The sequence below is a fragment of the Bos javanicus genome, chromosome 6 (genome assembly GCF_032452875.1).
Source record: "Bos javanicus breed banteng chromosome 6, ARS-OSU_banteng_1.0, whole genome shotgun sequence".
NCBI lineage: Eukaryota > Metazoa > Chordata > Mammalia > Artiodactyla > Bovidae > Bos > Bos javanicus.
Window position 1 is genome coordinate 92,098,185 of NC_083873.1, and position 24,459 is coordinate 92,122,643.

Below are 24,459 nucleotides of genomic sequence, written 5' to 3' on the forward strand. Positions count from 1 at the left end.
ATCTGTTAACCTAGGAGCGTTGAACTGGGACTGGACCCCGTCTCAGTGATGCATCTGGGTTGCCGACCCAGCCCCTTTGGGCTTTGTGGGAACAACATCGAGAAAACATAACCTTCGCTGTTGAATGTATTTTATCATCTGGTTTTGAAAGCTGATGGGATTTTGTAACAGATTGTTGGATGTAGCAGAGGTTTCCCAGTATCTGATTTGGGTTCTTGTTGATTCTTCAGAAATAACGTGATGATGATGATAATGAAAATGGCTCTTTAAGAGGCAGTGGAGGGGCGGAGGGGACTGTGGGAACATTCCTCTGTGACAGCCTGTGAAAAGAAGGTTTGTTTTGCATTAGCTGATCAAGGCCAGAAAGCCAGCCTCTAAAGCCATCCAACAAGAGGAAACTTTTGAGAGCCTTTTGGGTCTGCTTTCCTAAGCACAGCAATAGGTGTGGGGGGAAAAAAAACCAACAACAAAACTCTGCACCAACTTTCTCTTAGAGCTAAGCAGACTCTTCTATGATGTATGTCTTCTAGAAGGCAGAAAATTGTCTGTTCTGCTGGTGGGAGTATTTATTTATTTTAGGGGTTAATTGGTTCTATTTTTTTGAGAAAGAGAACAGAGTAGGAAGAAATAAGAAAGCTTTAGTTTGATTAGGATGGCAGAAATTGTAGCCATAGTTAAAGGAGTCTGTTAGGTTTTCTGCAAGATACACCTTTTTTTTTTTTTTAATGTTCTGAAGGACGTTTGCATCAAATAGCTTACCACTGGATGATTGCCCAGGCTGGTAATCTGGGTTAAAACCTTGGCTAGCAGGCAGTACTGTATCCAAGATCCCTTGAGCCGCTGCTCTGGTGGGAAGATCTATTCAAAGAGCACTGGGGGGTAGGAAACAGAAAAATCTTTCTTGCTCTCATGATGTGATCATCTAGTGTTTGCTCCTCCTCCCTCAGCACTGGGACACCCAGTGACAGATCCTGGACATGTGTTTAGTTATGTGTTGCTTAGATATGTATTTGTAATGTTTCACTTTAAGGGTTATTTCCAATAGACTAAAATGTGAGCCAGATTTATTTAAAGTTTTATATCCTCTACACTGAATTATTCTTTGCTCTTCCCAATTCATTGATTTCCATGCCCATGGGACCTCTTTCTTTTCCTACTGCCTCCCCTGACAGATTCCACTTCTTTCTTTCCTTCCATCCCCATTCCGTCTCTGCAGCTCAGCTCAGTTCAATTCAGTTCAGTCGCTCAGTCATGTCTGACTCTTTGCGACCCCATAGACTGCACCACGCCAGGCTTCCCTGTCCATCACCAAATCCCAGAGCGTGCTCAAACTCCCAGCATCAGGGTCTTTTCCAATGAGTCAGTTCTTTGCATCAGGTGACCAGAGTATTGGAGCTTCAGCTTCAGCATCAGTCCTTCCAATGAATATTCAGGACTGATTTCCTTTAGGATGGACTGGTTGGATCTCCTTGCAGTCCAGGGGACTCTCAAGAATCTTCTCCAACACCACAATTCAAAAGCATCAATTCTTCGGCACTCAGCTTTCTTTATGGTCCATCTCTCACATCCATACATGACTACTGGAAAAACCATAGCTTTGACTATCTCTGCAACTCACCAAATCTGTTTCATCTTATCATGAGCTAGATGAGGTCTGACCCCTCTATGACAAGCCTTACTTTCTTGCCATGGTCCATGTTGCTCTCCACTGTCTCCCCCTGATAACCTTTGTTCTGTATTTCATCAGCAAACAGGTCACAGTCATCTTCTGTTTTGTCTAAATGACTTTTCTCCTGAATAATGCTTAAGTTCCTTAAAAAACTTTTGCATTTCCTAGAATTCTTGTGATGTTGCAGCCCCCCTAAAGGTTTGCAGAGTTTGCTTTTGTTGTTGGGGAAGACTTCCTCCAAAGGCAAAGCGACTCTCCGGCTAGTTCCTTGTTAGCTGCCTTATCACTTTTGCTGTAAACGAGGGTGGAAATGCCTTGGTGACCTGATAGAGATCTAGTTTACTATGACTTTTTTTTTTTTTTTTTTTTTAACCAATTTCTGTGTTTTTCCTCCCTGGAGACTTAGTTGTGTTTTGAGTTAGGGAAGGGCTAATATTCATTATTTTATTCTATCTTAAAATGACACAGGAGAACATAGGAACATTTTAGTGCACAGAGGGTTGGCAGAATCTTAAGGTGGCCCCATGATCCGAGCCCTCGGTTTCCATGCCCTGTATACCCCCAGAACTTGGGGGTATGAGGGGGTAATTACTCCTTTGATGAGCTTATGTTATGGCACAGTTGACTCTAAGATATGGTTTTCCTGGGGGGATCTGACTCAATCAGTCCCTTAAAAAGGACTGGACTCTTTCTGAAAAAGGAGATTTGAAATATGAGAGGGACATGAGGGGTTTTCTGTTGCTGCCTTGGAAGATAGGTGGCCATATGGCTAGTGACTGTGGGTGACTAGCGCACAAGGACTGTTTTAGAGCTGAGTACAACGCCAGCTGACGTTCAGCGAGGAGAGGCAGCCCTCACTCCTACAGCTGCAAGGAATTGAATTCTCCCAACCTGCATGAGATTGGAAGTGGAATTCTATACCTCCCCAGCCCCGTCTTGCCCGTCCCCGCCCTGGCCAAGCTTCTCAGCCTGGCCAGTGCTTTGGTTTCAGTGATACCCCCAGCAGGGAATCCAGCCACGCCATACCCAGACTTCTGATTTACAGAACCAAGAGCTGATGAATAGGTGTTGTTTCCAGCCATCAGGTTTGTGGGCATTTGTTGCATGGCAATAAGAAACTAAGATACACCCCAGGTGTATGCAGACAACCTCCCTTGCATCCTGATCACATTTCAGCCAGGGCTGAGATTAAGATGCTACATTTATCTTAGGAAGGCTTGAGGCTTTTGGCCAGGATTTTTTAGTAATATTGGCAGAGTGATAACAGATGTTAATTTGTATGTTTATTTCCTAAGCACATCTTCACAGGCTCTTGGGTCATTTTTGGTACAGTCTCTCAATTTTCAGGGCCTAGAAATGAATCCTTTCCCTCAAGAATGTTGCAGATTTCCCCAGTGGCTCAACAGTAAAGAGTCTGCATGCAGTGCAGGAGATGCAGGTTTGATCCCTGGGTCAGGAAGATCCCCTGCAGGAGGGCATGGCAACCCACTCCAGTATTCTTCCCTGGAGAATCCCATGGACAGAAGAGCCTGGTAGGCTACAGGGTCCATAGGGTCGCAAAGAGTCGGACACAACTGAAGTGACTTAGCAGGCATGCAAAGATGTTCCAGATCAGCCTGGCTGAATGACTGAAGATGCTTAGGGAGGAAATCCTTGGTGCTTTTATGACTGCCGTAGAACCAACTTGGGTGGCAGTTTCTCAGAATCTGCCATTACGTGGTCCTTACAGTCACTGAAAGCCCCTTCCGTTTATCAGACAGGGACAGAAATAAATGATGTCTTTCAGAAAGGAAGTGGCTAATTTATATCCGGTGATAGAAATGGTGGCAAAGGGAAGGAAGTGTCCCATCCATGTTTCATTTTTTGCTGATGAATATGTTCAGTGAATAGAAGTATGTGAACCGTGCCACACTATTTCTCAGACAGGAAGAATAGAGGAATTGATGTATGAATACGAGGAGGAGAACTGTACATACAGAGTTGAGAATGAAACTTCCAAGTGATCTGGACCCTTGATTATCTTAGACCTCCCGTGCATCACTGTTTTGAGAAAGCTTGTCTGGAAGATCTAGCATATTGTAAAGGCAGGGTATGTGTGTGTGTTCAGTCGCTTCTGTTGTATCTGACTCTTTGCAACCCCATAGACTGTAGCCCGCTGGGCTCCTCTGTCCATGGGATTCTCAAGGCAAGAATACTGGAGTGGGTTGCTGTGCCCTCCTCCAGGGGATCTTCTCGACCCAGGGATCGAACCCCTGTCTCTTACATCTCCTGCACTGGGAGGTGGGTTCTTTAGCCCTAGCGCCACCTGGGAAGCGAAAAAGGCAGGGCTGAAGGCCCAAAAAAGTACCACACAGCTGTGTAAATTTGCATGATTTTCTCCCCTGCAAGGTAGGTGACATGTTGGGAGAGGGTGGTGGGCTCTTTGGGATCCCACTGGAAAGCTGAGGGTTTGGAGATGGTTAGTGACTCTCCTTCAGGGTTTTTTCTTTAGCTTTCCTTGGTGTTGGCTGAGTGAAGGGCTTCTCTTTATCGGGGTGAGAGTGGAGACAGAGTGGTGTGAGGGAGCAGCTGTAGCATGTGTTTCTAATCAGATCGTGCCTTTCTGAGTATTCTGGCCTTCTTGTCACATTGCTCTCCCCACCTCCCCCCCCCTCCCCTCCCCAGCACTGCTGAATTTGTGAGAGTCCCTGGAATGCACATGTGGGCCCCTTCATTCCCAAACAGGAGACTTTCTGCTGATCAGCACTTTGTAACATTAAGCTCTTACAGGCATTAGTCACTTTGACTCAAATAGAAAAATCGGTCTTTGGAAACTTCAGAAAAGGTCTTTTGCTGTTGTCATTAATTCTTGGCATCCAGTTAGGTTTAGCCCTTCAGAATTTACACGGGCTTCTAGAAAAGAAACATTGTAAGAAAAAGTACTGCCCCTTTTTGCAATTTGGGGGTGTCACACTTGGTAGTTCCTGGCTGCAAGGCTGTTTTACTAATAAGCCAGTACCCCACCGACTCCGGCTTACCTCACCCGACTCCCCTGCCCTTCCCCCCACCTCCCCAGGACCCAGGACTGTGGGTAGCAGCTGGGGGGTTTGTTGACCTCAGATACCCATTTCTGGGGTCTGCTTTCAAGCAGGGTATTTCCCAGTGGTTAAGGTGAGAGATCTGATATCGAATGGGACAAAAGTGAGACCGTTCATCACAGAGAAAGCAGCAAGATGTTGGAGGAAGTGTGGGCAAGGACTGTTTTCTTCGAGAGGAGGATGTAGAAAAGACAGAGAGGAACAGGAGGCCTGGGTGGAGGAAGGCAAGGGCTGCATGTCCTCAGGCCTGTGCTGTCGGGCTTTACTCAGCAGCGGTGTGCATTCTAACCCTCATGGAGGGGGATGGGGTGGGCCAGGTGCCAGAGCGGTGGGTATTCCCTGCCCCTCTGCCCCTCCACCCAGCCCGTGCATCCCTCTGGACCTGCCTCCTTATCTAAGAAAGAGAAGGTCGGAAAATACAATTTCCGCGAGACATCACACTGGATACAAATCTGGGTGAGGTCTAACGGGGGTAATGTTAGGAAAAAAGGGCCATCCGAGTCATGAATTTCCAGGCTCAGAAATAGAAATCAGCTGGTGGAATGGATGCACTCTTGTCAGGGAAGAGTGCTGGGTGGGTGAGGTTCAGCCAAAAAAGGGCGATGGGTGGTTATTACATCTAGGCGCAGAGGAGAAAATCTAACCCGAGACTGACAGCTTCCCGAAGTCTTCACCGTCTAATTCGGAGGACAGTAGAGGGTTTATCTACAAGGGGGTGGAGGCCTATACATTTATGTAGGTTTTTAACAGTATGCACACTAATTGATGTTATTCTGCTGCTGCTGCTGCTGCTAAGTTGCTTCAGTCGTGTCCGACTCTGTGCGACCCCATAGACGGCAGCCCACCAGGCTCCCCCGTCCCTGGGATTCTCCAGGCAAGAACACTGGAGTGGGTTGCCATTTCCTTCTCCAATGCATGAAAGTGAAAAGTGAAAGTGAAGTCGCTCAGTCGTGTCCGACTCCTAGTGACCCCATGGACTGCAGCCCACCAGGCCCCTACATCCATGGGATTTTCCAGGCAAGAGTACTGGAGTGGGGTGCCATTGCCTTCTCCAGATGTTATTCTAGAGGTGTCTAATTACCCTGGAGTAGATGAGGTTGCCAAGAAAATAAGAGGAAGGACAGATGTGAATTGAGAATCAGGGGTAGGGTGCATTCCACTTTCGATGTTGGCTTTGAGGTACCTGGACTATGGACTATGGACGCCCAGGAAGGAGGCAGGGCAGCAAGTTGTGACTAGGGAGTTGTTAGCCTCTGATTGGTCACTAACATCGTGGGCAGGGATGAGGTCATCCAAGAAAAGTGTGTCAAAAGAGCTGAGGATAGAGAATTATGTTAATTAATTCTTGCAACAGCTTGGTGAGCTAGTTTCTTTTCGACTTGACAAAATTGGCGTAGCCACTGTGGAGAACAGTGTGGAGGTTCCTTAAGAAGCTAATAATAGACCTACCATATGATCCTGCAATCCCACTCCTGGGCATTTATCTGGATAAAACCATAGTTCAAAAAGATACATGCTCCACAGTGTTCCTGGCAGCACTGTTTACAATAGCCAGGACATGGAAGCAACCTAAGTGTCCGTCAACAGAGTATTGGATAAAGAAGATGTGGCATATATATGCAATAGAATATTATTCAGCCATAAAAAGGAAGGAGATAATGCCATTTGCAATAGCATGGGTGGACCTAGTCAGTGTCATACTGGTGAAGTAAGTGAAGATATATGACAGAGAAAGACATAACATCACGTGTGTGGAATCTAAAAAAGTGATGCAAAGGAGCTTATTTACAAAACAGAAAGAGACTCAGGACGTAGAAAACAAACTTATGGTTACCAAAGGGGCAGGAGGGATAAATCAGAAGTTTGGGATTAATAGATACACACTACTGCATGTAAAATAGACAGACAACAAGGACCTATTGTACAGCACAGGATGGCGGTTCAGTCTCTAAGCTGCGTCCAACTCTTTTGTGCTTCCATGGACTGTAGCCTGCCAGGCTCCTCTGTCCATGGGACTTCCCTGGCAAGAAATACTGGACAGAGTTGAAGCCATTTCCTTCATTATACTCAATATCTTATAGTAATCTATCATGGAAAAGAATCCGAGAAAGAATATGTCTGTGTATGTGTGTATAATTGGAACGACTGTGCTGTATACTCATACAACATTGTGAGTTAGGTATATTTCACTTTTTTTAAAAGTTGGCAAAACTGAAGCTGAGAAGTTAAATGACTTACCCCATGTTACCCAGATAAACAATGGTAGAGTTGCCCCAAGTCTCCTGACTTCACGTGTCAAGTACCTTCTACTGTCTTATTCTGATATTTTTGCTTACTCTTCATTGCTTTCTATGTGACTTGGTTCGGTTATTATAAAAAATAAATACTCATATTTTATCTTCAGTTCAGTTCAGTTCAGTCACTCAGTCGTGTCCTGCTCTTTGCTACCCCATGAATCACAGCACTCCAGGCCCATCTATTAGCTGCAATAAAATTGTAGCCTTAGCCCCTTTGAAAAGATTTTTATTATTGTCACTCACATTTCCTGATTTTTAAAATCTTATTAATATTTATTTTCTGCTATAAAAATGTGAGCGTTTTTTAAAATAATAATTCTCATATTACGGAAACATAGCAGTAAAATTTCCCTATAATCCTGCAGTCCCCAGAGAAAACCCTTCCACTGTATTAGTTTTGTTAGGATTTGGAAAAGCAAAATTTGTCCTTCTGCTAGGAGTCTTTTGGAGACAGTTGCTTAGACATGGTACTTGATACTGGGGCAGTTACTTAATATTAATCAAGACCTTTTCTGGTTATTTGGTATTGTTTCAAGGGTGGCTCCTGGGTTGGTAGTTGGAGCTGGCATCCCTGGCTCTGTGACTTGGGGACTGGCCCCTGGACGCCTTTTTTCTCAGTCCCTACCTCTTGCTGAATGCTCTCAAGTTCTTTCCTCCTATGGTTTTCCTCTGGACAGTCCCCTCTTCTTGGCTGTCTTTTCTGCTGCTAGTGTGAGACAATTTCCTTGGAGGCTTTCTTGGCTCTGATTTTGGGATTTTATAGTATAGATGACAAGCAGAGTAGCAAATATTGTCCAAGTCATCCTTAAAGAACGTGATCCCCATTGGTAATGAGATGCTTCAGATGTTTTATATTATTTCATATTATGGAAGTGACCCTAGCCATGCCTAGCCTTCAAAACAGCCCAAGGCAGGCTTCATAGTTGTGGTTTGGGTTGATACTTTGCATTCCAGTGTTTTCCTTTTTTGCATGAGAACCAAGGGCGTTTCCCGTCTTCCCACTAACTTTCCTTTCTTTACAAGAGAATATGAAACCAGCTGAATGCTCTCTAGAATGTATTTAGATAAATGTATGTATTTACAAAAATAAACAGTCAGGCACTTGGGTAGAACCTACTTCTTGGGCAGTTTGTGAGGCCAGGATTTCTCCAAATACTGGGAAATGGCTGGTGCTCAGTCAAGGGTTTTGTGTGAGGAAAACAGGTTCTTCTCTTTGACTGTCTCGAGCTGGGTGGCATCTGTCCTACCGAAACAGAGCCCGGAAAAAAAAAAAAGACTAATGAAGGAATATGTACCTCTCCTCTGAGTGAACATCTTCTTTATGGGAACAAAGTAAAGGGAGTATGCCCCATGGTTCCATCCCAGCTCTATTTAAAATTGGACATTCATTTTCTTAAGACTCGAGCCTTCATTGTTTCTACCTCCTCCCATCAGGCAATGCTGGGCAAAATGACTCCTTGTATTCATCTGAATACATAAGACTTGCAAGTCAGCTGTACTTAAGGAGTTGTCTACTAAATTAATATTGAAAAGTACTGCAGACTAAATACATGTTTTTATATCCTAGAAGCTGGTTGATCCACTGGATGGATAGTTAATCACATGAGTTGGAAGGTTGCATTGCATCCTGTAGTTTCAATAGCTTATGATTATACATTTGTGACTGTTTTTGATTTTTAATAGCCGAGCTGCAAAGCTCGGGATGTTATTTCTCCGACCAGGTATCAAACCTGTGCCCCTAGCATTGGAAGTGCACAATCTTAACCACTGGACCACCAGGGAAATCCCTGTGACTATTTGATTAACATTGCTGTCTGTCCCATGTGTTCCATGACTTACCAATGCTTTGTTTTCTCACCATCATCACGTTAGCATTTACTGCGGTATCTAGCACATGCTAGTATTCAATAAATATTTGTTGAATGAATGAAAGCATGAAAATAAGATTTGCTTCATGAAGACAGATGATTAACTTACATAGAAGAATTTTCTCTGTTTTGTCTTGAGGCTATAAATCTACTTTTCAAAAAATTTCTGGGAGACTGCAGATACAGCTGAAGAAAAAGGTAGTTTTTAAGCAGGACAGTTATAGGGAGTGGGTCCATAGTTAAGCAAGTGAAAATGAAAAATATATGTGGAAAACACGGGGATACACACACAGATTTCTGTTATGTTTGGAGTTAACCAGGGTAACTGACAGAAACTCCCTTTTAAGGGTTATGTAAAACTTTAGCCATCTTAGATCTGACAAGGGAAGATGTACTACAAGAAGTTTTTGCCCTGTGTTGGCCTTTCCTCAAGCAGAATGACAGATTTATGCATCTCTGATTTCCAAACTCAAGAAATCTTAGAATTAGCAAACCAAAGACATTGTTTAGAAGTCATTTGATTAAATCTCATTTTACAGATGAGGAAACATAAACTTGGAGATTGACTTGGATCAATAAAATTAATTCTCCATAAAATGAGGCTTTGAGAACAATGTAATTTCCAGCTGTCTAATACATAATAAAATTTTATCTCTTAAATTAAAAAAAAATAAAAGAGGCAGAATCTTTCTAAACTTCAATTGTAGTATGTCTTTAAAGGCAAAAAAAACCCCCCAAAAAACAAAAAACACCCCGGAAAATGGTCTAATTGTTTTCAATACACACAAAAACGGACACAACATATCAACTTGGTAACATGCTCCCCCACTCCCACTGGCTGATTAAGATCGGCAGATGTTGACTACCTACTAACCACATCTATTGAAGGCTTTGGTTTTAAAAGGAACCCGGTAACTTTGGGCTACCCCTTCAGTTTGAATATGGTGAATAGAATCCATCTGGGCACAGCCAGTTTGTTAATTTCAAGAAGGTGTGGGCTGGGCTAAAATAGAAGAGTGAAGCTGAGGAATCCTTAATGGTTTCCAGCCCTGGAGGATGTTGATGCCTGCAAACAGGAATGGAATTCTGTGGCTTTTCCTGCAGCTTTGTAAATGAACATCCTATTTAGGGTGGGTTTTCTTCATGCTAGAGTCTCATTCTTTCTTCCATGTTCTGTTTTTCCCCTCTTTGTTCATCCTTAGTGATTCTTCCTCCCTGAGTAGTCTGAGGGCTTTGCCCATCTGCAGAGTCTCCCAGCATGAAGTGTGAAGTGAAAGTCCTCTGTTATCTCTGACTCTTTGGGGGCCCAGCAGCAATAGGAGAACTCCTCTCTTCCTCCCACCTAATTCAGAGAAAGGAAACACAGGTTTCCTGACAACCTATTAAATGCTGGCTCTCCCATATGTACCATTTCCTTAGTTCCTCCCAGCCACCTTGCCAAGTGGACCATTTTTACTGATGGAGGAACAGGGACTAAAACAGGTAGGGATTCAAACCCATGGCTGTCTGACTCCAAGCTTTGTGCCATCCTACTTTTGGCTAAGCAAGATTTGGAAATGTGGAACATATTTTAAAGCAGCATTCAGAATGTAGGTGTTGGTGCACATTCTTATGTAATTTGTTTTATAATTATTTCCATAATGAAGTCAGCTAGACATCTTCTGCAAAACTTGTTGACTGTAATCTTCAGAGTACCCACATTCCTAGTAAAGTAACCCTTTGGGCAGAAGATAGTGTTTTTCTGGCAGGCTTCTGCAAGCTGGACTTTAATTTTCCTGGTAGGTTTGGAGAACTCCAGCCTTCCTGAAAGATGTCCCCTGAATTTCCCTAGCCAAAAGCTCCTGTTTTCCCTTTGTCATCCCATAGTACTTATCTCTCTTATCCTTAATACTACTTGTGTCCTATCTCTACTACTACACGGTAAGCCTCTGAAGGGCAGGAAGAGCATTTATCAGTGAATAACAAAAGTAATGTATTTTTGTTCCCTTAGTGCTTTGAGCAGTGTTTTTTTTTTGAATGAATAAATGAATAATGGTGTTCATGTCACGATGATCTGGGAAGAGAAAAATGAGGTTGTTGTGTTAAAGACTGGTTATTTTATACTATAGAATTTAGTCATAACTCATTTCAGGATGGATTGGGCCTAGAAATCATCCAAGTATAGCCCCTCCCTGGGTAGATTAGCAAATGGAGAACTGAATCAATTAAGGTCTTATAGTTACTTGCTTGGTGGCTCCAAGTTGGCACTTGCATCTCAAAAATGGTCCAAACTAAGCCTTTTATTATTGGCTTCATGTGCCGTAGATGAAAAAAATCAAAGTCTCAGCATTGCCAGGACCCGTGAAAATATACTTAAGAGCTACTTTGCCAATTCTAATTTTCAACTTCCACCTCTTATGGTTGCCAGAGAATTATTTTAGAGTTATTTTAGAATTTTTTTTTTTTTTTCTTTCTAGTTTAATATATTGGCTTTCAATAGTGGCTAAAGTCACTGTATTGTCTACCTAGGAACTACCTAGGAACTTAGATCATCATGTGGTTAACAGTGACTCTGGAATCTGACCTCCTGGGTCCACTTTTCAGCTTCTCACCTTATTGGCTGTATGACCTTGGGAAAGTTAATAAACTTTGTGGGCCTCTGTTTTCTCATCTGGCAGTGGAGAGTGGGTAACAATAGTTAACTACCTCATAGAACTGTTAAATTCTCTAGTTCATTCATGTTTAGGGCTTTCCTAGAACCTTGATCAATAAGTGTTAGCCGTCATATGGTGGTGGAATGCCAGATAGCTCGAGGCACCTTTATCCAATCATTTTTCCTTTTATTGGTAAAGGGAATGTTTACTGAAATTCACCCTGAGATTTCATAGTCAAGACAAGGATGTGTGTTAGTCGCTCAGTCATGTCTGACTCTTTTCGATCCCATGGACTGTAGCCCACCAGGCTCCTGCATCCATGGAATTCTCCAGGCAAGACTACTGGAGTGGGTAGCCATTCCCTTCCCCAAGGGATCTTCCTGACCCAGGGATCGAACCCAGGTCTCCTGCATTGCAGGCAGATTCTTTATTGATTGAGCCACCAGGGAAGCCCAGTAAAGACAAAATTGGAGATAAAATTTCTATGGGATCTGGAAGGTTTGGATGTGTTGGAGGCTATAAGATCCTCCCAGATAGAGGAAATATCATAATATGAATAAAGTCTGATGAGGAGAAACCAGGGGCTCTCCCAGGAACTATAAGTAATTCCATTTAACTGCAGTGGAAGGTGCATTCCTCCTCTGGGAGGAATGGGAGATTTGATAGGAATAGAGATTTGATATCAGCCTACAGAAGCTCCTGAGAAGGCAGAGTAAGAAGTTTGGATTGAGGGCCTTTGAGTACCAAGATCCCTTTGGCAGCCAAGTAGAGTGAGATCCAAGCAAGGAGACCGGTTGGAAGGCTGTTGAATTAGTGAGAATAAAGAGGAGGAGGGCGCAGCATTAATAACACTTTGGAATGAATGAGATGGGTGGGACTCAGGCACAGATTAGTGCCATTAAGAGTAGTAGGAAACCCTGGAGTAGGGGTGGGTTTGCAATCAAGGAAGATGATTTCAAGTTTGGTGAACAGCGATTTAAGGTACAAGTAGGAAAACCTAGGAGAACTGCCTCTGGGGTAGAAATTCAGAACTGGAATGCAGACAGAGCTCAGTACTAGACAGAAAATTCTGAGTCGTTGCTAATATATGATAGCAGTAAAGACATGAGAATATCTGAGATTCCCCACGATCATATCTAGACTCGAGCCCCACACACATTCTTTGGGTCTAGGCAGCTAAGGCATAAAGTTACAGGCATGGTACTATGAGATGCAGAGTGCAGGAATTCATTTCAGCTGCTGTGTATGAGTTAAATAGACTCCCCTCACATATCCTGCAGTTGATTTTAGTGTTTAAGCCTGTTCGTGAACCAAAGGAGGAGCCTCCCATTTCCCATTGCCCCATCACCCACTGCTGGGCAACAGCCCTCAAGATTCCTTTAATGTTGGGCAGTCCTTTAATGGACTTTTGAAGTGGCATTATAAAATTTACATATTTTATATGACAAAGAAGACAGAGATGTTGAAGACATAAATTCAAAGTAAAAAAAAAATTTAAGACCAAACTGTTTTATAACCTTTCATTTTGTATGTGGTTTTCAGTGGGTACAAAAATACTCAGTGGGTGTGTGGGTGGTTTCTCGTGTTTTGGAAATGGTGAGAATATGAGATGCTGAGCATTGGGTTCTGGGATGAGAGCTATAATTACTAACTCTGATTCTTTCCCCGGATTGGCTCCTGGGTGCATATCTGAATCTAAAAACCCAACAACCCTCCAGAATCCAGAGCAATAAACCACTCTTTCCTCCCCCGCCCCAGAAATTAAAAGAATTATTGTGGCAAAAAAGGAGAGGGGGTGTAGGGAGATAGTTCTTCCTTGCCTGGTCTCCTTTCCTGCTGCTCGTTGCCTGCTCAAGGCGGTGGTACGTCAGGAAAGAGGCTGGTATGATGGTGTCTCCTCGCCGGCTACACAGCAGCCGCTGAACAGCTGTGATGGAAAGAGTTCTAAATATAACCCAGACTTGTTTCAAATCTTCTCCTTCAGTCTTGGCGGATGTGGTAAACACCCTAAAAATACCTGCTGCCTGAACCTTTGAGGTATCTGGAGAGGAAAGGGCAGGTGGTAGCCTTGGGGCCCCGTGGTGGTGCTGGGAGGCCTGGCCAGATACCAGAGCTGCTGCCCCCCAGGGGCCGCTCCCCAAGCTGTTGGGTGCGCTGTCGGCCAGGCCATCCTTGTCAAGGATGAGAGCCCACTCTCGAGTCTCATATTCACTGCTGGCAGGTTTCAAGGAGGCTATTCATAGCCTCAGCATCTGTTCTCTGTACCAGTGACCTCAAACCTGCAGCTGCCACCATGGTATTCAGGGGGAGTGGTGGTGGTTTCCAACCGTATTTCACAGAATCAGAATTTTAGTGCTTGCAAGGCCCTTAGACGTCATTTTGTCCATAAAACGTTGCACTGAAATCCCAACATTTAGGGAGTCACGTTTCTCCTCTTTAGTGATTGAAACGACTTGGAAATGGAGTTTCAGTCTGAGTATTCAAAGACATCACTCTCATTATTGTGTAACACACAGAGGAGGATAACGAAGACCGTCTTTTAAAAACTATTGACCAATTGATTCTGTGCAAGGTTTTCCCTTCTTTATTTAAAAATGGAACTCTGAGGCTCGTTTTCTTACCCCAAATTCAGTATCTTGAGTATAAAGCTCATTGGCAACATAGCCAGACACCAGGAAGACTTTCAATAACTAGTTTCTGGAATCCCATACCATAACTGTGGTTCTTAATTGAAGGACCATAGGTAGCCTCTGTTTCCCTGGGAAGGAAGGGTTTTACAGATGATCTCCAATACCCACAGAATGCACTGAGCATTGTGGAAGAAGTTCAGTTCAGTTCAGTCGCTCAGTCACGTCCGACTCTTTGCAACCCATGAATCGCAGCACGCCAGGCCTCCCTGTCCATCACCAACTCCCAGAGTTCACTCAGACTCACGTCCGAGTCGGTGATGCTATCCAGCCATCTCATCCTCTGTTGTCCCCTTCTCCTCCTGCCCCCAATCCCTCCCAGCATCAGAGTCTTTTCCAATGAGTCAACTCTTCGCATGAGGTGGCCAAAGTACTGGAGTTTCAGCTTTAGCATCATTCCTTCCAGTGAATACCCAGGGCTGATCTCCTTCAGAATGGACTGGTTGGATCTCCTTGCAGTCCAAGGGACTCTCAAGAGTCTTCTCCAACACCACAGTTCAAAAGCATCAATTCTTTGGCACTCAGCCTTCTTCACAGTCCAACTCTCACATCCATACATGACTACTGGAAAAACCATAGCCTTCACTAGACAGACCTTTGTTGGCAAAATAATGTCTCTGCTTTTGAATATGCTATCTAGGCTGGTCATAACTTTCCTTCCAAGGAGTAAGCGTCTTTTAATTTCATGGCTGCAGTCACCATCTGCAGTGATTTTGGAGCCCCCCAAAATAAAGTCTGACACTGTTTCCACTGTTTCCCCATCTATTTCCCATGAAGTGATGGGACCAGATGCCATGATCTTAGTTTTCTAAATGTTGAGCTTTAAGCCAACCCCTTTTTCACTCTCCTCTTTCACTTTCATCAAGAGGCTTTTTAGTTCCTCTTCACTTTCTGCCATAAGGGTGGTGTCATCTGCATATCTGAGGTTATTGAGATTTCTCCTGGCAATCTTGATTCCAGCTTGTGCTTCTTCCAGCCCAGTGTTTCTCATGATGTACTCTGCATAGAAGTTAAGTAAGCAGGGTGACAATGTACAACCTTGGCGTACTCCTTTTCCTATTTGGAACCAGTCTGTTGTTCATGTCCAGTTCTAACTGTTGCTTCCTGACCTGCATATAGGTTTCTCAAGAGGCAGGTCAGGTGGTCTGATATTCCCATCTCTTTCAGAATTTTCCAGAGTTTATTGTGATCCACACAGTCAAAGGTTTGGCATAGTCAATAAAGCAGAAATAGATGTTTTTCTGGAACTCTCTTGCTTTTTTGATGATCCAGCAGATGTTGGCAATTTGATCTCTGGTTCCTGTGCCTTTTCTAAATCCAGCTTGAAAATCTGGAAGTTCATGGTTCATGTATTGCTGAAGCCTGGCTTGGAGAATTTTGAGCATTACTTTACTAGAGTGTGAGATGAGTGCAACTGGGTGGTAGTTTGAGCATTCTTTGACAATGCCTTTTTTTGGGATTAAAATGAAAACTGACCTTTTCCAGTCCTGTGTCCACTGCTGAGTTTTCCAAGTTTGCTGGCGTATTGAGTGCAGCACTTTCACAGCATCATCTTTCAGGATTTGGAATAGCTCAACTGGAATTCTATCACCTCCACTAGCTTTGTTCGTAGTGATGCTTTCTAAGGCCCACTTGACTTCACATTCCAGGATGTCTGGCTCTACGTGAGTGATCACACCATCATGATTATCTTGGTCGTGAAGCTCTTTTTTGTACAGTTCTTCTGTGTATTCTTGCCATCTCTTCTTAATATCTTCTGCTTCTGTTAGGTTCATACCATTTCTGTCCTTTATCGAGCCCATCTTTGCATGAAATGTTCCCTTGGTATCTCTGATTTTCTTGAAGAGATCTCTAGTCTTTCCCATTCTGTTGTTTTCCTCGATTTCTTTCCATTGATCCCATTGATCCGCTGAGGAAGGCTTTCTTATTTCTCCTTGCTATTCTTTGGAACTCTGCATTCAGATGCTTATATCTTTCCTTTTCTCCTTTGCTTTTCACTTCTCTTCTTTTCACAGCTATTTGTAAGGCCTCCCCAGAAAGCCATTTTGCTTTTTTGCATTTCTTTTCCATGGGGATGGTCTTGATCCCTGTCTCCTGTACAGTGTCATGAACCTCCGTCCATAGTTCATCAGGCACTCTATCAGATCTAGTCCCTTAAATCTGTTTCTCACTTCCACTGTATAATCATAAGGGATTTGATTTAGGTCATACCTGAATGGTCTAGTGGTTTTCCCTACTTTCTTCAATTTAAGTCTGAATTTGGCAATAAGGAGTTCATGATCTGAGCCACAGTCAGCTCCTCATCTTGTTTTTGCTGACTGTATAGAGCTTCTCCATCTTTGGCTGCAAAGAATATAATCAATCTGATTTTGGTGTTGACCATCTGGTGATGTCCATGTGTAGAGTCTTCTCTTGTGTTGTTGGAAGAGGGTGTTTGCTATGACCAGTGTGTTCTCTTGGCAAAACTCTATTAGCCTTTGCCCTGCTTCATTCTGTACTCCAAGGCCAAATTTGCCTGTTACCCCAGGTGTTTCTTAACTTTCTACTTTTGCATTCCAGTCCCCTATAATGAAAAGGACATCTTTTTTGGGTGTTAGTTCTAAAAGGTCTTGGAGGTCTTCATAGAACCGTTCAACTTCAGCTTCTTCAGCGTTACTGGTTGGGGCATAGGCTTGGATTACTGGGATATTGAATGGTTTGCCTTGGAAACGAACAGAGATCATTCTGTCGTTTTTGAGATTACATCCAAGTACTGCATTTCGGACTCTTTTGTTGACCATGATGGCTACTCCATTTCTTCTAAGGGATTCCTGCCCGCAGTAGTAGATAGTGGAGTGGAGTAATAGTGGAGGAAGTTAGCACCATATAATAATACAGCCTAAGTCACCCATTCTCCTTCAGTAGACTCTTGAGCAGGCGTGGGGAGTGCAGAGCCTGTGGGGGAGAGCAAGGAGGCCCCCCAAACCTGTCCAGTTCACGCTAGAGAAGGAACCAAGCCCTGTGTTGCGCCATTTTCAATGTGTTCAATATGGTGGTTACAGAATTTCTGCATAGTAACAGGAATGCATCCTCCACTGTGAGCTTCTGAAAGCTCCTTCCTGTGTCTGGAAGAGAGTCCTTTATTTTTTCCCTCTGGGTTGAAAAGTTTTCTTGTGCGCTTGAGGCTGTCAGAGGACTGGAGTTTTGGTGTCACTTAGAGCATGTCGGTATCAGCTGCCTCTGGGAGGCGTATTTCCCCTGAACTGGGGCACCGATAAGCATACCTGAGCTGCTTGGGAGGGAGACGGTGTGCTTTGCAAGTCGCTGTGATTTTGTGGAAAGAGTATGGCTCCAGAGTTGGTAGCTTCAGTTGTGTAGAAGCCATGGAGGGAGTGGGCACAGAGGGGTCGCCTTTTTCCCCATGTGCCAAGAAGAGAGGATGGGAGAGGGAGGGGTGCCCAGGGGGTGTTGTCATGGGTTCTCAAATGTTTCCCCTCTGACATTCCAGAATGAAGAGCTTCGAAACTTATCCCTTTCTGGCCATGTTGGATTTGACAGTCTCCCCGACCAGCTGGTCAACAAGTCGACTTCTCAAGGATTCTGTTTCAACATCCTGTGTGTTGGTAAGTGACTTCATCGCTTGCTGCTGAGCAGCGAGTCTGACTCTTAGGTGTCGGCAGGTGACTGTCAGAGGGGCATGTTTCAGGAAATAAGGGGAATGATATTTTCACTCTTTTATTATCTGTAAAGCAAGATAATAATATCTCCACTCCACATATGTCACACAGTTCTTAGGTTGGCCAAGAAGTTCATCCTGAACAAACTTTTTGGCCAACTCAAAGATACAGACATATTTAGATAAAATGCTTTGTCAGTTTTGTGGTGTTACTCAGAGTGTTATTTTTATTTATGTCAAATAGTCAAGGAATGATCAGTTTAATATTGCTGTTGAAAATTTTAATTTTTCATAGGGGAGGGGCTTAGACCCTAACTAGACTGTGCGTACTCAGTCATGTCCAACTTTTTACACCCCCATGGACTGTAACCCACTTGGCTTGTCTGTCCATGGAATTTTCCAGTCAAGAATACTAGAACCCACATCTCTTGTGTCTCCTGCATTGGCAGGCGGATTCTTTACCACTGAGCCTCCTGGGAAGCCCATAACTGGACTGTAGGAAGTTGAAAGAAGGAACTGAGATACACATACACAGGAAGATCATTCAAAAGCATTTTCAAAATTTGTTTCCAGGGTTTCTGAATAGGCTGCAGTAGTAATCTCCATTGAAATCTTTTCAAAGATATGCTTCTACCTACTGCAGGTAAAATCTGCAATTACTTTAACCACTTTGATAAACTGAGAATACTTTAAAATTTTGCTTTTAGAGTAAAAGACAATCTTAAATCCTATTTTATACTTGAAATAAATTTTCCACCTGAATTATTGAATTAACCTTTAGACTTTCAATTGGAATCTGAAATTGATCTCCGTTTATTCCTGGTAGATAAATGGGAAAAGGCCAAAGAGATCTGACTTAAGTGTTTGCGTCTCCAGTATGTTTTATTCATAGCCTTTAAGTGTGATGTATTGGCCTATGCTTCTGGTCTCGGTATTTTTCTTCTTTAGGCATATCTTTTTTTAAACCAAGAGGAGGAAGGTAGGAAAGAAGGTGGAGAAAAAGAGGAAAGTAGAAACAGGACTCTCCTGTTGATTGGAAGCAGACGTGTCCTTGAAATAGATAATGGCCTTTGCTTCAGCTTTCCTGTCACTCTTGATGGAGGACCAGGCTGCCCAGCAGTGAAGTGGCTCGGGCTACACTGTTTCATGGCCATTGTCTTCTGGGTATAGACTTCAAGACAAACTAAAAGGAATTCTACCTGTAGCCAATATATATTCTGTATGTCTCCTCCCTACAGTAAGCTTAGCAGAATGTACCTGACTTACTTCTCTTGTCTAAGTAAAATGAAGTGAATTTAGCAGAGAATTCAGTGGAAGTCAGTTGTTGAGAGGGAGGGGTAGATATCTTCCTAAAATCTTCGAGAGGGGCATGTTGAATGTGGCATCTGCATGGGTGTTGAAAGCCACCGCCAACCTGACCCCCAGCCAGCTCACTGTTTGGCGTTCTGGCTCGAGCACCAGAGAGGAACATGAGCAGAGCCGCCAGTTCTCCTTGTTTCTGTTTTCCCCACATTAAAATTCAGCAGGGGACCCCCTGGAATGGCAGCTTGCTCTACAGAGTGGCATAAATGAGTTGTCTTTTCTCTTCTGCTAAATGCTCGTTGCAGAGCAGAGCGATTCTTCATTAGCATAGTGATTTGTTGGCAATTTGTTGATTTTTCTATTGAAAAGTATGCTAAATTGTAGGCCAATTACTATTCTGGCTTCTCTTGTCTGTCTCCCCCAGCCCTGCCTTCAAAATCAGCTTCTAGAATGCATTTGAGAGTTACGCTCCAGCCCCTGCTGTCTGGTCCAGTGAAACCAGACTGGAAGGATCTGGTTTGACCTGGTGTGTGCTATGCAAGTGTTGGCTCGTTGGCTCACCATTGTGTTACTAGTGCAATTAATGATACTAGTTGGAATTCCTCACAAGACACATCCATGCTGTGCTGTTGCATTTGGAAAGCAGCTGGTATTCTGATTCTCCTGGGTGGGTGATGATTCCTGAGATTCTTAGGTTTTTACTCTGGTTCCATTCCTGGTTGTTGTTTAGTCACTAAGTTGTGTCAGACTCTTTGAGACCCCTTGGACTCCATTCTTAACCACGTTTAAAATTAGTTTTTCACTTACTTAATATTATGAGTGCTAAGTTGCTTCAGTCGTGTCTGACTCTTTGAGACCCCATGGACTGTAGCCCGCCAGGCTTCTCTGTCAATGGAATTCTCCAGGCAAGAATACTGGAGTGGGTTGCCATGTCCTCCTCCAGGGGATCTTCCTGACCCAGGAATCGAACTCAAGTCTTTCATGTCTCCTGCATTGGCAGGCGGGTTCTTTACCACTAGCGCCACCTGGGAAGTCCATTATAATGCATGTGTGTGTGTTAGTCACTCAGTTGTGTCCAGCTCTATGTGACTCCGTGGACTGTGGCCCCCCCAGCCTGCTCCGTCCATGGGATTCTCCAGGCAAGAATACTGGAGTGGATTGCCATGCCCTCCTCCAGGGGATCTTCCCCACCAGGTCTCTTGCATTGCAGGCGGACTCTTTACCATATGAGCCACAAGGGTTGCTCTAATATAATGCGTATTTCTAATTAAAAAATTATAAAGTATCCCTACTTTTCCCCTACCACCCTCATTTTCATTCCACAGAGATAAAACTGTAGAATCCTTCTAGAAACTTCCTACACTTGGAAATTATTTTCAGAGGCTGAAAACAACACCAGTTATTATTTTACAGCTTTTTCATTAATTAATTTTTAAAAATTAATTTTTATTGGAGTGTAGTTACTTTACAATGTTATTAGTTTCTACTGTACCCCAAAGTGAATCAGCCACAGGTATATATGTATCCACTTTTTCTTGGAGTTCCTTCCCATTTAGGTCACCACAGAGCGTTGAGCATGTCAGTTTTGTTGAAGTCCAACATGTGTCTCGCAGGGCTAAAATCAAGGCCTCTGCAAGGCTGTGCTCCTTTGTGGAATTCAAGGGGAGAAGACACTTCCTTTTTTCCCCTCTGCTAGAGGCTGCCCACATTCCTTGACGCTTGGACCCTTTCCTCCATCCTCAGAGCCAGCAGTGTTGCACCTCTCTCTGACTGGTCTTGGATTAGGAAATTTTCCACCGAGAGTTGCAGAAATCTAGTTTAAACTGAATTAAGGCTCTTCCTCAACCCTAAAACACACTGCAAAGGTCCTATACTGCGTTGTGTAATTAACAACAGCCTGGTCTAGGAATTCAAAGAGGATTTCCAGGGCTCCGTCTCCAGTTTCCGATCCTGCTCCCTTCTGTGTGGCTTTTCCTGTGTTTGGGCTTTTTCTTCACTGAGGTGGTATGGCCGCCGGCGGTGTCGCCAGCTTAGCAACCTCAGGGGGAAGAAGCAGCCATTCCTGACACAGCTTCTTCAATAGTCACGGGATTGTCTGATCCACCAGGCCTGAGTCATCCACCCACCCGAGGTGGGAGATGGGGTTTATCTACCCTGAAACACACAAGGGTCCCGAGAAGAGGAGACGTGGGCAGAAGGCAGGCAGAGCATGGGGAGACACACACTGGGCAGATAATAAACAGGTCTCTCGTGATTGGGTAAGTGCTGTTTTGTTTTGGTTTTATACAAATGAGATCATGCTGTTCTGTTTTTCACATTTTCCTTTTTTTACTTCATAGTAAGTCCTTCCCCTCCTTCTCTGCCCGTATATCTAGCAATCCGGGTTCTTTTGCACAGCACTTTGGAGTCCTTTGGTTGGAACAAGCTTTAGTTCTTTGAGAAACAGGGAGTGTCAGCATTAAGTTAAATGTACTTCTCTTCAGAGGATAAGACACATCAAATCCCTTCACAAATACTTTACAGCAAAATATCTGTAGAAGAAGACAGTTCTCAGTGTCAATTAATGCTCTGTTTCTAAAGTAAGAGTCTACGAAAAGCATTCTAGTTGATCCAAATGTTTTGACAGCCACTTAGAGAAGTGGGTGTCATATTTGAGTATCCATGCTACTTTCTCTTCTCCTTGTCATCCTACTGTGCATTTATGTGTTTTACACAGTATGCGCACCCATGGTGTTTACAGCATCATTATTTTGGGTGAAAGATATGGAAGGAAATTAAAGACTGAAAAAAAAGTTATGATCCTAGTAAGGAAGCTGATGTTTTTCTAAAAGGTCTTAGAATCGTAAGTTTGTTTTGTGGCAAGAGCCTACAGGTTGCAAAGAGAGAGGAAACAAACCAGGGCAGAAATTAATCCTGGTGTGCACTTAGTTTAGTTTTAGAGGCACTGAATTAAATATTGTTAGAGCCTCTCTCTCTCAGTCCTGGAGAGAAGTGTAACAGAGAGCAGGAGAGCAGTGTTCACTTAACTGGGAAGAGAATTCTTTTTTTTTGGGCTGCACTAGCTCTTCGTGGCTTTCTCCATTTGCGGCGGGTGGGGGCTACTCTCCAGCTGCGGCACATGGGGGCTACTCTCCAGCTGCGGTGCGTGGGGGCTACTCTCCAGCTGCGGCGAGTGGGGGCTACTCTCCAGTTGCGGCGGGTGGGGGCTACTCTCCAGCTGCGGCGCGTGGGGGCTACTCTCCAGCTGCGGTGCGTGTGCTTCTCACTGTGGTGGCCTCTCTAGCTGTGAGCATGGCCTCTAGGTGTGCGGGCTCAGTAGCTGCTGCGAATGCGCTTGGTTGCTCCGCAGCGTGTGGATCAAACCCATGTCCCCTGCACTGGCAGGCAGATTCTCAACCACTGAAGTCGGGAAGAGAATTCTTGATGCTAAATCAGGTATCAGACAGCCACGGGTTCATAGTTCTCTTACCCTCCATCTTGCCTGTAACACACCAGTTTATCCCCAAAACTGTACTTCAGTTTAAATAAAGCATGTCTTTCTTAAACTTTAAACTTCTTATTTTGTATTCAGGTATAGCCAGTTAACAGTGTTGTTCTAGTTGTGGTAGGTGAACAGCAAAGGGACTCAGCAGTACATATACTTGTATCCATTCTCCTCCAACACCCCTCCCATCTAGGCTGGCAGGTAACATTGAGTAGAGCTCCATGTGCTGTACAATGGATACAACCTTGCTGGTTATCTGTTTTGAATATAGCAGTATGTACAGGACCTTCCCAAACTCCCTAATGATCTCTTCCCCCCACCCTCCCGCAACCATAGGTTGGTTTTGTAAGACTGTGAGTCTCTTTCTGATTTGTAAGTAAGTTCATTTGTATCATTTCTTTTGAGATTCCACATATAAGGGATGTCATACAGTATTTCTCCTCTGTCTGATACTTCATTCCCTATGACACTCTCTGTGTCCATCCACGTTGCTGCAAATGGCGTTATTTCATTCTTTTTAATAAACTTTTCTTTCTTACCCACACTGTATTTCTAAATTAGTACCCAGCCTGTTTTCACAATTCAAAATTTATTGATCGTTGTCATTCTCCTTCCAAAATGACACCAGCTCTGTGAGAAGCTACACCACTGATCTGCTGTATGTGGTTCTTTGTGCACCTACACAGAGGGATAAATACTGCGACATCCCGGCTTTTGAAGAGCAGCCAGTTCAAAGTAGGGTCAAAGTACATTAATAGCACATTTTGAGAGCAGAGTTTTAGAAAATAAGTTCACTGATTGTTTTGAGAGAATGGCAGAAGAGAAATAGGAAGCAGACGAGTTTAAGATCATTTTAGCTAAGGCCATAGTGTCATCATTAGCTGTGGAATTTTGCAATCAGATCTTAAACGTTTTTATCCCAGCTTGCTTTTCCAGGAAAGGGTGTAAGTGGTTTAAGGGTGGAATGAAGAAATAAATGAATAAAGATAAAATTAACCCCAGAAAACAAAGTGACGGTTAGAGTCAGAGCAAAGCCGTCAGATCTGCCTGTAGGAGTTGATTCTCTCAGGAACACATTCATCTCTTAGCTGGTGTGGCCAGAGCATGGGAGGCCCAATCAGTCTATGGATATTTGTTAAACACAAATGTGCCAAACACAAGTTAAACATTTAATGAGGACAGACTTATAGAACTGTAAAGTAAAAACAGGTTCCTCCAGATGAAGCACAGTTTACCTGGAGAAATGTCTCTTGTAAATTTTCAGAAAAGACATATGTGGCTGTCCCTCCATTTAAACCTGGGTTCCTGAGCTTCCCCTACTTGGGGGTCACTGAGGCATGCGATGCTGAGGGTCACATGCAGGTCTTCCAAGTCCCTGGTGGTATTAGCCAAAGTGTGCTTCATCAAATGGGATTCTATGAGGAGTTAAAATAACACAACATAACTCTCTGATTATCTGGCTCCATCCAAGAATAAAACCTCGACTGTTTAGAGGAGACAGACAGACCTTCATTCACAGCTATTTGAGTAGATATAATAATAATTATCCAAGTAGCCAGTTTTGGCAATCAGAGTAAAAATGCTGAATCACCGATCAACTATTTGTAATTACCTTCTAATTAATAATACATTCCTCTGTGCTCTTTTTGTTTTCCTTTTTCTTTTTTAACAGTGTCCAGCTTAGAGCTTGAGATTTATGTAAGCCTGAGAGGAGAATGGAAGAGGCAGACCTGCCTGCCACTGTGCTGTGTGTCCAGCTTACCAGCACTGGCAGGAGCAGGAGAAGC

The 24,459-nt window shown here is 43.6% G+C and overlaps 1 protein-coding gene across 8 annotated transcripts in view; it reads left to right on the plus strand.

Moving 5' to 3' along the window:
- The window catches only part of SEPTIN11 (septin 11), a 137,084-nt gene that overhangs the window by 73,344 nt on the left and 39,281 nt on the right, over positions 1–24,459 (plus strand). For all 8 annotated transcript variants that reach the window (XR_009737077.1, XM_061420559.1, XM_061420556.1 and 5 more), the window contains exon 2: positions 17,719–17,833. Coding sequence is in view for 6 of the 8 variants with exons in the window: in XM_061420556.1 (XP_061276540.1) it covers positions 17,719–17,833 (115 nt within the window). In the remaining 2 variants the exon portion in view is untranslated. The remainder of the gene's footprint in view (positions 1–17,718; positions 17,834–24,459) is intronic.